At 38.3% G+C, this 16,010-nt stretch overlaps 1 protein-coding gene across 1 annotated transcript in view; it reads left to right on the forward strand.

Moving 5' to 3' along the window:
* The window catches only part of lrrk2 (leucine-rich repeat kinase 2), an 82,365-nt gene that overhangs the window by 570 nt on the left and 65,785 nt on the right, over positions 1-16,010 (forward strand). Inside the window, exons 2-19 of the mRNA XM_079860177.1 lie at positions 35-114; positions 2,759-2,856; positions 3,855-3,943; positions 5,878-6,015; positions 7,251-7,385; positions 7,478-7,609; positions 7,726-7,845; positions 8,111-8,280; positions 8,380-8,453; positions 9,121-9,227; positions 10,302-10,431; positions 10,531-10,655; positions 10,731-10,858; positions 12,256-12,400; positions 13,265-13,404; positions 13,489-13,617; positions 13,707-13,877; positions 14,698-14,962. Of these exons, the coding sequence (XP_079716303.1) occupies positions 35-114; positions 2,759-2,856; positions 3,855-3,943; positions 5,878-6,015; positions 7,251-7,385; positions 7,478-7,609; positions 7,726-7,845; positions 8,111-8,280; positions 8,380-8,453; positions 9,121-9,227; positions 10,302-10,431; positions 10,531-10,655; positions 10,731-10,858; positions 12,256-12,400; positions 13,265-13,404; positions 13,489-13,617; positions 13,707-13,877; positions 14,698-14,962 (2,376 nt within the window). The remainder of the gene's footprint in view (positions 1-34; positions 115-2,758; positions 2,857-3,854; positions 3,944-5,877; positions 6,016-7,250; positions 7,386-7,477; positions 7,610-7,725; positions 7,846-8,110; positions 8,281-8,379; positions 8,454-9,120; positions 9,228-10,301; positions 10,432-10,530; positions 10,656-10,730; positions 10,859-12,255; positions 12,401-13,264; positions 13,405-13,488; positions 13,618-13,706; positions 13,878-14,697; positions 14,963-16,010) is intronic.

Below are 16,010 nucleotides of genomic sequence, written 5' to 3' on the forward strand. Positions count from 1 at the left end.
ATTTTTAGATTTGTGTTCTTCTTTTGTCCTGCAGTTGAGCTGTTTGCGGATCAAAACGTCCATGTGCCTCTGATGCTGGTGCTGTCATCGCATCTCAACAGCAAAGTTCAGAAGGTAGTCATCTTTTTTTTGGCTGCACCAATTTCCTGGCAAATGCTTAATATTTAACCCAGTGCTTGGATTAATATAGTGATAAGATATAGTGGAATCTATATCTTTGGTGAATCTATCAATTTGCCAATTCTATAATTCAAAGTGACACCAAAAACCTCAAATCCCTTAACTCTAAGGCTATAAATGTCACAATCAACTGCTGGGTCATATTTAGTAGAACAAAATAACTATATGATGTTTCTGTCATTTACTCTGATAAGTAGCCTAGTGTAAATCAGAGCTGTCTGCACTGTAAACAATATTTTCTTGATTTGAACTTAAAAAAAAAAAAAAAAAGTCAAATCAGCTTAGGTTCACAAACATTGTTCACATAATATAATTTTGTATCTACTAAAAGTTTTAGTTTAAATGAACTTTTTTTTTTTTTAAGGCAAACAGGTTAGGCTACTTTAAGTTCAACCAACAAATCATTTTTTCAGTGTGATATTATCTTTAATCATTGCATGAGGTTAATCTAAAGCCACGTAAAGAATACTTTCAAATGAAAATAATTTACGTTCCATTTTCGCTTGAGGAAAACAATTTGTGATGAGGGGTGAATGCAGTGCATACTTTACAGTGGACTCATGAGAAACTGTCTCCAACATTACATGATGTAAACAAAGAACTGCAGATGCAGATATCATGAAAATATCAATAAACACACACCTTGCCCTCTGCTTCTGACGCTGTGCCGCTGCAGACTGATGGGTGGCTGAGTACAAACAAGGGCCTCAAACAAGTCCGTACTGGCCCACTTCGAGCACTGCGTTCACTCATGTTATTCTAAACCATATGACTTTTATTTTACTGTGGAACACAAAAGGAGATATTGATAAGAATGTTCACGCTGCTCTTTTCCATAATGAAAGTGAATAGCGAGTGAGACTTTCAAGCTTGAAAATGTAAAGGGGTCAACTGCTTTTTTGTAAACTGCTTTTTTATTTTATAATGTTTCCTGAGGTGCACTTCTAGTGTTAGTATGATTTTTACATAAAAACTGTCATAATTTAGAAATAAAAGGGATTTTTCCTACTCTGTTTGAAGGGGTGTGTCTGCTGTGAGACTTCAGTGTAAACACCCACTGCTGTGATTGGTTAACATCTTTGCATTTGAAATAAGTATTACATGTGGAGCTCTCTAAATCTTTTACTACGTTTTTACTATTACAGCTATCGAGATTAACTAATCGTGAAAAGTCCAGATTAGCATTTTATTTAGATCTATATGAAGCATCGTAGCCGATGACAGACATATTGAGCGCATGAATGCTGTGATCTTGCGATTTCTGCACTCTCATGAATGCTTTCATCATAATTAACAGTTAAAATACGTTGTACAAGAGTTTCGTTGTCCAGTGTAGACAGCGTCATTGATTATAATGGGAGTTTTGTGAAAGTCCAGAACTCAGTCACTGGTAAACTCGCGCTGTGTGATTGACAGCTCCAGTGATTATAAAAGGATGGTTCTTTAATCGCTTTCTGTATATTATTTAATCACAATTTAAATAACATATAATTTTCATGCTACTAAGAGAAACATTGTGAAGTTGACCATTTAGTCACTGGCTTGATTTACTAAACAGCAATAAGCGATTTTGAGACAAAGAATATCTGACTGTACATGAATCATTACATATCAGAAATCACTGATCACAGATCATGGCATTAGAATAAACACGGTTATTTACATGTTGTCGCATTACTATTGAATCCATATTTTCATATCTGTTTGCAAAGCCTGCGCCGAAATTGCGACTGATTGACAAAATAATTCACAGTGAAATGCACCGAACAAACAAATAATGTTCAACTGAGACATTCACACAGTTGAAAATAGATAACCACATTCCTTTGGAAGGTAAAGTTATTTGTAGTCCAGTGATCCTTTATCTCTCTTCTCTCCTTCTCATCTCACTAACGCACCAGTGGGTGGGGCCAAAGACATGATGATGTAGAAGTAAACGTTGATCTGATTCTGCAGAGGCATCTTTCGACGCACTATTACATCATAATGTAACAAAATCCAAAACGAGTTGTTTTCGGAGCTTGGTTCAAATAAAATATGTTTTTGGACCAACGGGGGAAGTTTTGAGTTCTGAAACTCTACAATATTACAATGACCTCTCAAAGTCTACGTTCACACTGTCAGTCCAAATCCAAATCATGTCTCCCTTTTAAAATCGCATTTCTTGAAATCCATTTTAGTCTGATTGCTGTAATCATATTTTGCGTGTTTTATAACTTCCTCACACCATGTAAAACGTAAATATCAGACGTTGTTATAAGAAACATGCTGAAAGTCACATGTGATTTCAAACCACAAATGAATTTCATGTGATTAAACTTTTTTTTTTTTTTTGCTAAATATGATCGGATTCCAATCGAATTAGCACAAAATTCGGATTTGGACTGACATTCTGAATGAAGTCATGTGGGTTTAGAAGGACATAAGGATAAGTAAATGAAAAAAAAAAAAATTATATATATTTTTAATGTTACTTGTAACTTCTTTTTTGGTGAAAATTTAATTTCAGCTTTATTGACTAAGAAAGGTGATTTAGGATCCAGAAAAAGAGTGATTTACTGCTTTGATCATACTGCAGGTTGGCTGGTCTCTGCTGTGTCGTCTGATGGAGATTTGTCCAACCACTCTGGATAGTCTGACCAACCCAGTGGACTATGAGTTTATAGGGGTGCACAAGTAAGCCTGAGTAATTTCTATGAGCTTATATGGCCATACATTCCTGTTTACATAGACTACGTAATTGAAGCAACTTTCAGTGGTTTAAAGCATAATTATCATTGCCTTCATTTAATAAGCCACTCTCTGTATCATTCTATAAAACTGAAAGTACAAAAGTAAAAGAGAATTCCTTTGTTCTGCTGGTTAAGATTAAAAGTAATTGACTTGGAGGATATATGCATTGGTATAAAATAATTGTGCATCAATTTAGTTCAGTTTATTTCTATAGTACTTTACACAGTACATATTGTTCTAGAAGAGCTTTACAAAGAAAGTGCCTTAAAGGGAAAGTTTACCCAAAAATTTAAATTCTGTCATCATTTAATCACCCTCAGGTTGTTCCAAACCTGTATAACTTTCTTTGTTCTGCTGAACACAAAGGAAGATATTTCGAAGAATGTGGGAAAACTGAACAGAGCATGTAGAAGAAAAACAACAAAGGGCTCAAGACCGAACCTTGTGGCATATCATATTATTATATGTTATTGCAAATTGTAGGCTATGTTCTAATCCTTTTTTTTTGTACTGAACTGATTGTTTAACAAAAACAGAAAAAAAAGACAACTTTTAAAGGCACTTTTAAAAAAGCGATCTTACAGGTAGGATCTAATCCAGGCTATTCTTCTGAACGTGATTGGCTGAAACGGATAGCTGACAGTTTGAATGGAATTTGGAATATGTCCTCTAGAGAAGGAATGGGTAAAAACATTTAACACTGGCTGAACAAGTATAGCTATCACTTTTTTAATAGTTTGGTTGTTATTGGATCAAGCATACAAGTTAAAGATTTTGAAGCTGCAAGACGTTTTGAAAGCCCAGCCTTACAACAGTAAACAGTTTAAACTGATCCTGGGTTGTAACATGTCATGATGTCTAAGATACTCAAACCGGTTTTTAATGAATACATTCATAAATTCATTGCTGCTATCCATGAGTATTTGCATGTTTGTTCATAGGCAGATTCTTAAGGTGCTTTCAGTGTATCATAATGACGCCAAGATGATGATGGTGGGCCTGAGAGCTCTGGCTCTGCTACTTAAGTCAGGTAAGACTTCAGGTTGCTTTTCCATCATGCTGTTTATACAACCATTTTAGAATATTGGTTCCTGACGTATTTTTCGCATTTATTTCATCTCCATAAGGATTTCAAAATATTCTTTTAAAAAATGTTAACCAAACCACCCAGCTCCCATATGAATCACAACATTACAACAAGGAAACACTGCACTGCAAGTGTGCCCAAACCGGTTCCTGGACATCTACTCTCCTGCAATGTTTAGAGACAACCCTGATAAAACACAACTAAACCAGCTAGATAAGAAGCACTTGATAATTACAGTGTGTTAGACCAGGGTTAGATCTGAACTCTCCATAGCCGTGTTTGTTTCCACCGAAATTACTCAGAACAATTTGTCCCCCCCCCCCCCGAGACCTGTTGCTGTCTGTTGTTTCCATCGTGGTCTAAAGTACTGTGAAGATTAGGGAAATATGTCCGGTTGTTGATTCGAATAGTAAAGAACACTTACTGCACGCATTGCAACAGACTTTTAAAAATGATGGTTGAAATAAAATGCTGCGTGAACTCAACCAATCAGCATGTTCAGTGCTCAAGTCCCACCCCCGAAAGTCCCTGAACTTTGATAAAGTACTATGAGTAGGGACTTTCTGAGGGGAAAATGTTTTTCCTCATTAACTATTCCCTACGTTAGTCCACTACTGTTCACTTGAAGGAGTGAATGAAAACGAGACAGCCGTTGAGCGTACATCGGTTGTACTATCCAAACTAAAATCATTTTTGTCATTCTACGATTTGGAGAAGGTTATTCATGCTTTTATTACTTCTCGCCTGGATTACTGTAATTCTTTGTACTTGGGTCTTCCTCAGTCATCACTTGCTCGGCTCCAGATGGTCCAAAATGCAGCTGCAAGGCTGTTGACCGGGACAAAGAAATACGATCATGTCACCCCAATTTTAGCTTCGCTTCATTGGCTCCCGATCCATTTTAGAATTCAGTTTAAAATTCTGTTGTTTGTTTTTAAAGCTCTTAATGATCAAGCTCCCCTATATATTAGAGATCTTCTTACTCCTCTTGCACACACTAGATCTTTAAGATCTTCAGACAGAGCTCTTTTATCTATCCCTCGATCCTGTCTAAAATCTAAGGGAGATAGAGCCTTTGCTGTTGCCGCCCCACGTCTATGGAACCAATTGCCTCTGGACATCCGCCTTGCACCTTCTATTGCTATTTTTAAATGTAAATTGAAAACCTATTTTTATTCCCTGGCATTTTAATTATCTCCTGATGCTGTTTCTGTCTGTGTTGTTTGGTTGTTTCTATGTTTTATTCTATTTGTTTTTACTTTGTTCAGCACTTTGGATAGCTCTGCTATGTTTAAACGTGCTATATAAATAAAATTTACTTACTTACTTACTTACTTACACTCGTAATTGCGGTGCATTGTGGGATTGAATAAGTGCACTCAATAACGTCCACTATGGTTTCGGACACCACTACAGATGGCTGTCCCCTCAAATAACGCCCTATTCGAGGGTATAGGGGGGCGATTTCGGATTCAGCCACCAAGTACCATCCCAAAGTCCCTAGTTTCTGGGTAAAGTTCCTGCGGTGGAAACACGGCTCACGTAGGCAGATCTCCAGGAACAGGATTGGGCAATAACATATTTCATGAATGAATGAATGAATGACATAATTAAATCAGTAATGACAGTACATTATAACTATGGATATCAGGAAAATATATCATACATGGAGTTCTTCTTGTTTATTATTATGAAATAGCCACATTCCCCTTACACAAACGTATTTATGATGATGGTTAGATTAGCATGTTTCATTTCACTTGAGGTACACCACCATTTTGCCGCATTTTCGCACTCCGCTCCGGAAATTAAAGAAATACTTGGTGTTTGTGGGTCAAATGTGGTCCTGATGGATGTGTTGCTTGTTTGTGGGTCAGGTGAGATCGTGAGGCAGGTTCTGGATGAGGAGGAAGTGGATGTGTTTTTCTTGGTTCTGGAGGCCATGAGGTCTTTCAGTGACAGAGAAGAGGTTCAGCTCCAGGGATGTGCTGCTTTACAACTACTGCTGCAGACAGGTAACTGTGATCCGGTACAAATCCCTCTGAGGATAAGCAATAGTAATATAAGACACTATGATTTCCCCATCCGCAAAGAGTCCAGGCAGAAATGGAATTTAATGTATAATGTGCAATGTCACATAATTTGGCTAAATTGAACAAACTTAATTAAATTGAATAAATCAAAAGTTGGGCTATACACTTGTATTTGAATATTAAAGCTCAAAAGGCTGCATTTCTCTGTGTGAATGAGCGGCGCAATTTATATTTCTATTACATGTACTGAAGCACATGTGGCACTCGTTTTCAGCATCTTCCGTCCGAATATATAACGTGATTCGACATGGACTTCTTCTCCAGAGCTGGAGTTCACAAACGTTTCACCACTTTATTTGATAAAACTATCATCAGATACACACAGAAATCCAAAGGTCTTCACTACAGCCCGCCAAAATAAAAGTTAGAACGGACATGTATTACTGTTGGACAGCAGAATGTACTTCTCAAAGTAATAATTACAATATAATACAGTTTATATAAAATAATTTTTAAAGAAAATCTCACAATATGTTGCCTTTGTTGTGCAAGACATTTTTGCCATAAATGAAAGGAATCGTTCAAAATTAGTTTGATTACATTTGATACAATTATATTGTTAAAGTTTTATGCATTCTTTTGATTGTCAAAGTTTTTGATATTAAATAACACAACACAGAATCCTGAACAATTAAAATGTCTGAATTCACAGAATTTCTGTATAAAAAAAAATGAATAGGACGCTATCAAATTTATTGTAAAGAAAGTCTATGCTCCTGCGCACATATATATTCAAACGCGCACACCTATAGACTAAACGCATGATATGCATGTGCACGCCATCAGCGTTTTCACAGATTGCACGTTTTTCAAAAAACGTGCACCTTGGAATCTATTTCAAAGTTTGCGTTGTCATTAACACATTAAAAGTTTTCTGTTGGAACGGTGTCGTGTTAGCGGCCCCTAAGTTAATAACTAATGATCTTTGCAACGCAAGTGAATCAATCAAAGCTAACTTTAGCTGGACAATAACTTTATTCTAGAGCTGCTGTAAAGCCAAAACAATCTCTGTCACTTTGATTTCATATTATCACTGTAAAGCTGCTTGGAAACAATCTATATTGTTAAAAGCGCTATATAAATGAAGGTGACTTGACTATTATTGTTAACAATTTAATAACTGATTGAATTGTTAAAGTGAGCTGCTTGGTTGTCAGTTTCTGAGGATCATCTGGTGGAGTTCGTTGAGAAGAAGGACCATGAGGTGGTTTTGAATGCTCTGAGCCGGTTCATGGACAGTGAGAATGTGGTTCTTCAAGTGCTCAGGGTCCTCGTACCACTGGCTGCTCCGGGTAAAACACACTGCTCACTCAATGCTTTATGATCAATGACTAGGATTATCATTATTAACAATCCTAAATAAGCTTCTCTTTCTTGGATCTAGCCAGCAATGTTGAGATTCTGATGTCCAAAACCGTGAAATGCTACAGCCTAGCGTGTCAGGCTATGGAGATGTGGCTCGACTCTGAGCCGATACAGGAGGCTGGTTGCTGTTTGTTACGGAAATTGACATCAGGTGAGCCCAGGTCAAAGGTCATGTTGAAACAAGGATGTTCGTACAACATTTAAAAAGTGCTGTTTAGTTTTAATACCTTTTTTGAGTTGTGTTGTCTTGTTTTTGACTTTTACCAGAGAGTTACTACAATATATTGGTGCTGAATGGTGTCCATAAAGTAGCAGTGAAAGCATGTGTCTCGTATCCTGAGAACGCCACAGTGCAGATCCAAGCCCTCTCCTGCCTGAGCGCGCTCGGTGAGTACATATGATTAATATGAACATGATAGTACAGTATAAACGGAGAACCCGGCCCTCCATTGGATCCCTTAGAGCCCACACTTCAGATATATGCTGCTTTATTATGATTATTGTTTGTCAGACTGTTTGTACATAGATTTGGGGATTTTGGACATTTTCAGTGACCAGTCCTCATTTACTTGTGAAATTCAAATAAACAACCCACAATTTAATATTAAGTCATGATTCAAGGCGACAATGTCTTGTTTTTGTTTTTTCTCAGTGGAGTGTATTGTACAGAATGAAGGGTTGGAGAAAGAGTGTGAGGAAGAGGACGAGGTGGAACAGAAAGTTCTGGTAAAGAATGAATCCACTCAAGCGGAGGAGATGCTCGTGTGGAGAGAGGCCTGTTATACGGCTTTAGAGAGACATGCTGAAGACGCCACAGTACAGGTGACCTGATTGACCCTACAGTGCAGAAACACCTTATCATCTCAATATTTTGGTTTTACTAATGTGGATATGTAACTTTCTATCTCGTTGCCCAATCAGGAAGTGGCATGTTGGGCCTTAAACAGCTTTCTGCTCCACTGCAGCACGTCCAACCATGTGGAACTGGAAGGAAGGTTGGCATTCCTTCATATTCTGTGCTATGTAACTTTTTTTCTCCCGGAATTTCTTTTATAATTAAAGGCTGAGACCATTATAATTGTTTTACTAACAATGTGATTATTATACAGATAATTTTTGCTCAAGGGAATAGGGCTGTAACGATACCCTCATGTCACGATTTGATACATATTACGATACTGAACTCACGATACGATATTATTGCGATACTCCAAGACATATGGTAAAATATTCCCCCATTGCATTATTATACATTATTAGTAGTTAAATGTAGTACTGACACTAAAACTTATTTTGGGTGAACTATACACAATGCATATTGTCACTATCCATGATACATATTGTTGCAATTTTGTATTGTGATATATTTGTGACACAATATATTGTTACACCACTATAAGGGAATTATTTTTAATAGTTTTATTCCTGCATTTTGACACAATAATAAAATAATAAAAAGAAACATAATATGTAGTATTATTATTATATTTCTATATGTATAAAGGTTATGACCTTCTACATACTTGTGTAGTTAACACTGTTATCATCAAGTTGCTGAATACTGAATAGGTGAAGATATTTAAATGTAGGCGGTCACATGTTAATGAGCTCAGGTTGTGATGTCGTAATTATGAATGTTTGATTAGTTTCTCCGTCACACAGGCCTCCTCTTCACACTCTCATCATGGCTGCGATGCTCCTGCACTCATCCAGTGTGGGTGTGTTTCAGGCTGCTACCTGTACATTACACACACTAATACAGCACCACAGTGAGTATGCAGTGATTTTTATTACATAATATTATTATTTGGCATGTATAATCCACAGTGTAATTTCTGATGTGATGCCTTTAGATAAGCACTTCCTGAAATCTTATGAGAATACATTTTCCACCATTCTCTAATGAAGTATATATATATATATAATTTTATGTAAATGTTACAACAATGGTTTAATGCCATAATTCATAAAATTTATACAAGTTAGAATCCAACTTGTCATTTTCTTATTATACTCCCCTGCTTGTCCATATCATTTTGTATGTACATACTTTTCACACATATACTAGTTCTTTGAATAAGTATTTGGCCAATGTTACACAAAAACAATAAAAAACGGACTATTTTTACAGAGATGTATGATCCCTTGTGAAAAAGAAGTGTGCTGAATTGTATTTAATGCGTACTTCTAGTGTGCTTCAAAACTTAAAAGTATATTTTTAAGAAGCTGTACTTGCAGATTCTTGTTTTTTAGCACACTTATTGTTAGTACAATTTGTAATAAAATCAAATAAAGTTTTACTTTAAAGTACATTTTAAATCATTGTTTGATAATCTTTTGTCGTGCTTTGAAGAATTACACTTATTTTGATGTGTTGACTATCATTTTAATTTTAACTGTAGTGTGTTATTTGATATTACATTTAAAGATAATAGATTTTTTCTTTATCTTTAGAAATGTGTAATTACAAATATATTTAAATACACCCTACAAGTTTCAGTAGAAATTACGTGAAATTATATTGCATATAAATTAAATGCATATTGCATTTTCAGGACACTTTAACCATATTTCAATGAAAATAGAAGTAATTATGAAATTAAATTTGAAGATGTACTTAGGACCTACTTAAGTGGGTCAAAAAAGCTCAACTTGTTGCATTTTATATAAATTTAAACCATAGTACATTTTAATTTCATTGCAGTTAACATTCAATTAAGTGTCCAAAAAATCAGTTTGCCCTTAAGTATATTAACTCCATAACAAATACTCTTTTTAAAACTATACTTCTTCACGAGGGATGTCTCTCAGAATTCGCTTAGCTTGTGTTGTTGTGACTTCAGGAAGGATGAGAGATCTGCTGCTATCACTTGGCATCCATTTCAACATTGTGGATCTGATGCGGAAACACGCAAGCTCCAGTGACGTGTGTGAAAGTGCCTGCAAACTACTTCACACACTCTTTCAGGGAGCGTAAGCACACACACTTCCCACCTCTGATCAATGACAGTTTATTATGACGTATGACAGGCAAAATTATGAAACTGGACTCATAATTTTGTGTTACTCCAGGAGGGCCAGTCTTGATGAAGGGGCCCTGGTTCTCGGCCAGATCCTGATTGCTCTGAAGGCACACAACTTCGTTCCTGAAGTTCAGCTGGAGGGACTCAGAGCCAGTTTAGTTCTGCTCAACCCAGGTAGAATGTCTGTCTACTTGCTGTAATGAAATATGCCTGCGTGATTTCTGACTCTGTGTCTTATTGTGAACACAGACAGGAGTTTAAGAGAACATGGCAACTCTGTCGAGGATCCTGACACGGTGGGTGTGTCTCTGCGGGTCCTGAAGAACCAGTGTGTACTGGAGGGAGCTCACACTGTCTATCTAGAGGCACTTAATAGGGTAAATACTTTGTTTCTTACAAGCTAAAATAGTTCAATAATTCAACATGGACCATAATGCTAAATCTTTTGCTCAGGAGAACTTAACGGGATGTTCCTGGTTCAATGCATGTTAAAGCGGTGTACATTTTCAAATGTTAAACTATTTTCTCCTATCTCTGATTAATATGAAAAGACAACTAGAGTATTTCCACTAAAGTATGATTTAAAGGGGTCATGATATACTTTAGTGTCATTTCTATTTAAACTTGTATGTCATGTATTTAAAGTGCTTTATTATGCTATTTTAAAAGTTCCTAATTTAGTTTCGGAGTCTCCTACAACAGGTTTACTGGTCAAAAAACACTTTCATTTTCTCATAATATTGCACATTACCACATTTTTCAGTGATTCTCAAACAACTCGTCCAATGATTCCCTCTCTCTAAATCCGTCCTTTCCGTGGGCTACTCTGCTCTGATTGGTCAGATGACTCAGTCTGTTGTGATTGGTCTACCGCGGACAGCGCCCGTCGTAAACGAAACGCCCATTGCCATAACTGAACTTCAGCTCCGGAGGCTTCCTAAAGCTCAGCAATTGCACACACTGTAAAGACAGAAACGATGGCGTCCATTTTACCATATCAATCCGAGTCCAATGATGAAACATTGGAAGAACTAGTTGACCTACCCTACCTTTAAAAGGGTCATGACATGAGAAATCAAATTTGCCTTGATCGTTTGACATATAAGAGGTCTTTGTACCATTAAAACATCCTGCAAGTTTCATAGCTTAAAACGTCCTCCTCATTATAAACAAAGCATTTATTTAATCAAGCTTCAAAAACGTCTCGTTTTGATATTGCAATATCTGTGACGACACACAGGCATACGCCTGCCTCCAGACCAAGACATCGACAAATGGTTATACATCATTGCACCATAGGCCCCACCCACTGGCGTTTACACTTTCAAAGGCTCTTGTGCATCTTTAAAACACAAATAAAGAAATATTTAATGAAACCTGACCAGTTTTTTATTCTATATGTTAATGTGTTTTGAAGATGAACGAAAGTCTTATAGGTTTGGAAAAACGTGTCAGTGGGTGAGTACTGTAACTGCATGACAGAATTAGCATTTTCAAATAAACTATCCCTTTAATTTATGCTCTTAAACAAAAATATGAACTTGACATTTCTGTTTTTAAACCTTCTTGAATGCCACTCCCCATAGACTTCCATTGTAAGTTCATTACTGTAAACAATAAAAAACAAAGAAACAAATCTAATTCTGCCAGAAATGCTGTCAGACTTTACCTTGCAATGGACCCGTAACATTCCTTTTGTAACACTGGACTTGTGGATTTTATTTAACTTTTAAGTAAATGTGTGAAGTGTTTCATTTGATGTTTGTGTGTTTAGTTTATCAGTAGTAAGGAGATTCAAGAGTGTGGACTTGGCGTACTCTCAGCGCTAGCCGACTGTTCTGGAGCTGTGGACCTCATGTGCCAGCAGGGGGCGATTGACACGGTTCTTCATACGATGCAGATGTTTCCACAGGAACGCGGTGAGTATAACCACTTCTCCATGCCAGGAGATCACAAGCCTCTACTTCTTATCCCAGCCAGACTTGAGCGTCGGCATAAGGTCTGGTCTACATTGCTGCTTATTCTGGCCAAAAACTGCCCACTTAGGACCGTTCTCACAGAATGGGTTTTTGAGTTCCACTGTGCTGCATTTCCGGTGCTGTCCTAGATGGATGTTTAAACATTGTGCTTGTGTCTCTTGAAGAATCTCTCGCATTACATATTATTCTAAAAATAATGAAGTTAAAAATGTGTCTTTAGACCTGAAAGGGTTAGTTCACCCAAAAATGGAAAATTTTGTCATAATTTACTCACCCTCATCTCATTCCAAACCCATAAGACTTTCGTTCATCTTTGGAACACAATGTTATTTTGTGATTGCTGCCCCTCCATTGAATAAAAGCCTAATCTTAATCTGATCATCATATAAAGCAATCGAGTCTCTTCAGAATATTTGGACTAAACTGCACAATTCATATGGATTAGTTTAACAATCTCTTTATGAACTTTTTGAAGCGTCAAAGTGGTAGTTGTGTAGCTGTCAATGGAGGGACAGAAACCTCTCAGAATTCATCAAAAAGATCTTCATTTGTGTTCTGAGGATGAACGAAAGTCTTACGAGGGTGAGTCATTAATGACAGAATAACTATCCCTTTAAGTTTTCCTTCAACTTCCTTCTGTCTCACGTTTTTAAACATAAAAACACATTCTGTGTGTATGGCCCCTAAGACAGGAAGAGACCATCTGACTGACATAAAGGTTTAAAAAAATAAATAAAAACGCATCTTACAGCACAACTATATAATACAACTGTATAATAATCGAAACTCATCACCATTTTGTAGATATTCACTACTGGGCTCTTAGTCTCCTGTTTCACCTCATCTCTAAGAAGAAGCTGTCCCGCACGATGGTGCCTGTACTGGCCTTTGTTTTGGTCAGCTCTGTACGGCAACACAAAGAGGACACAGTCATGCTTCTAAAGGTAGTTCACTACAATTATTATCAGTTCAAATCAATATGATTGTTGTTGTTATTGTTGTTCCTAACAGTGTGTTTTTGTCATTAGGGATTTCAGGCGGTGTGGAAGTTGTTGGACACCTGCTCAAGTGCCGCAGCATGGCTGCAGAAAGAAGCTTTCGAGAAAGAGATCTTTCAGGTCCTGCGGGAGAAGACGGCAGACCAGCGTCGAGATCCAGTGAGAAAATTTAACTAAATGGTTTTAGACTGAAACAAACCAAATAAAAGCAAGATCCCCTGATAAATCACAATTGTGTTGGGCTTCAGTTGCAGGGAATGAGTTGCCTGTGCCTGTCTAAGATGGTGGCGGACACTGAGATCATGTACATGCTGCTGGAGAGAGCGTGCGAGGATGGAGATGTGGACATGGCAGAATGTCTCATTAAGCTGGGTGCTGACATCAACAAGAAAACAAAGAGCGATTCGCTCATATATCAGGTCTGATTTATGAATCGTTAAGGAATATTTACAACAAGGAAAAATCATAGTTTACTCATTCTGTGGTTTTAAAGGGGGTGTTTTTACTATTTTCACATTTGCCAATCATAAAAGTGGTTATTTACATATAGCAATATGGCAACAGCCCGTTTAATTCTAGTTGGATGGATGGTTAGAGAGGATGGATGGATGGATGGATGGATGGATGGATGGATGGATGGATGGATGGATGGATGGATGGTTAGAGAGGATGGATGGATGGATGGTTAGAGAGGATGGATGGATGGATGAATGAATGAATGAATGATCGATGAACAATCGATTGATGGATGGATGGATGGTTGGTTAGAAAGGATGGATGGATGATGGATGGATGGATGGATGGATGGATGATCGATGGATGGATGGATGGATGAATGATCGATGAACGATCGATTGATGAACGGATGGTTAGAGAGGATGGATGATCGGATGGATGGATGATCGATCGATTGATGGACGATGGATGAATGATGATGGATGAATGATCGATGGATGGATGGATGGATGGATGGATGGTCGATGAATGACCGATTGATGGATGGCTGAAATTTGATGATGGATGGATGGATGAAATTTGATGATGGATGGATCTCAATCAGCTACAGTACACCCAAATCGCTTTACAATCATATCGGCGTCTCTCCTCAAACACCACTGGTGTGCAGCGTCCACTTGGACTCATTCCACTTCACCATATTCAAGAAAGCTTGACTGACATTATAACAGGATCTTCATTGTCATTCCTAGCACTGAAGAAGATGTTGCTGTGTTTGTTCAGGTGTGTGATCGGGGGGCTCCTCTGGCCTTGCTGGAGCTGCTGGTTTCTGCAGGTGTTCATGAGCAGCAGTTGCGTGGAGCTCTGAGCGTGTGTGTCAGGAGGGGTGAGGACCCCGTGGTCACGCTCCTGCTCAGGCGTTTGGGCCTGGACCGCTCCAACAGCGCCCTGTGCCTCGGGAGCTTCCGCCTCGGACAGATGAAGGCAACGTGGCTCAGCGCTCTGCTCTCTGAGTGCAAGACTCAGTCTCCAACAAGCAACAAGAACAGTGAGTCTATTCACATGATCTGGCAGTGCCCAATGTTGTTTGAAGTTTGGCATGTATTTGACATACATATTCTGGGGTCATTATTCGCTATAAAAATGTCTGAAATTTAAAGAGATTTCTAAGCCATTTTCTAAACTCATTTTGAGACGCCAAAAAAAGTTTTGAATATCAGAAAAAGAAAAAAGAAAAAGAAAAAAATAATTTTATTCACTAGCACAACTAAACATTTTGGGATTGCTCATATAACTTAATTAATTAATTATTAATCTCGGGACTCCGTTGTGGGGTGAAAGCCTTCTGCATCTCCTACCAACAACGCCTGAGATGAGAGGTTCTCTGATACACACGTCTGAATTTGGGGTTCCACTGCGGGGGAAAACATCTCACATCCCCAGGAAACAGTGCACCTCATGTTTGAATCCCCACTGAGGGAAGAAAGCATCATTCTTGGGGGCACAACCCTCGTCTGACACATTTATGAAATCCGACATGATGCACGGCTTCCAGCAACCAAGAACAATATTGCGCATTTAAGTATTTTGCTGACCGTACAACCAGCCTGCAGTCGACTGAAGCACGTCTCGCGAGCAGTACTGACAGGCCTGGCTCTGGAGGGGAGCGCAGAGAAAGGCGAATATGCTTTGGCATTTTGACCTTCTTCTTCCTGGCAAACTAATCAGAGATGGCTCTGTGTTGCTGAAGGCCGGTGGAGCTTAGCTGCGGATATCAGCTCAATTACCCTACGAGAGTGCTGAAGCACAGAGGGGCCAGAGGTGATGGACTCAACATCTCACCAACCTTAGCTCCTTCAGTGGGAGAGATCTAACTCCGAGAGATCCAGGGTGAGAGGTGTACTCATTTGCCGGGATGCAAGCATAGCCCCGCTCCACTGAACCAATGAGACTGGTAAAGTCAGGCTGAGCAGCTGCTTCCACAATCTTGACACCTTGATGTGAAGATCGTTGATGAATGGCAGCTTCTACACGCTGAGCAGGAGTGAGAGCCACTCGGGAGGCGCTGAACATCCCGAGCTTCCTCTGGCCAGTCA

The sequence above is a fragment of the Squalius cephalus genome (assembly GCF_949319135.1).
Source record: "Squalius cephalus genome assembly, chromosome: 23".
In the NCBI taxonomy this organism is placed as follows: Eukaryota; Metazoa; Chordata; class Actinopteri; order Cypriniformes; family Leuciscidae; genus Squalius; species Squalius cephalus.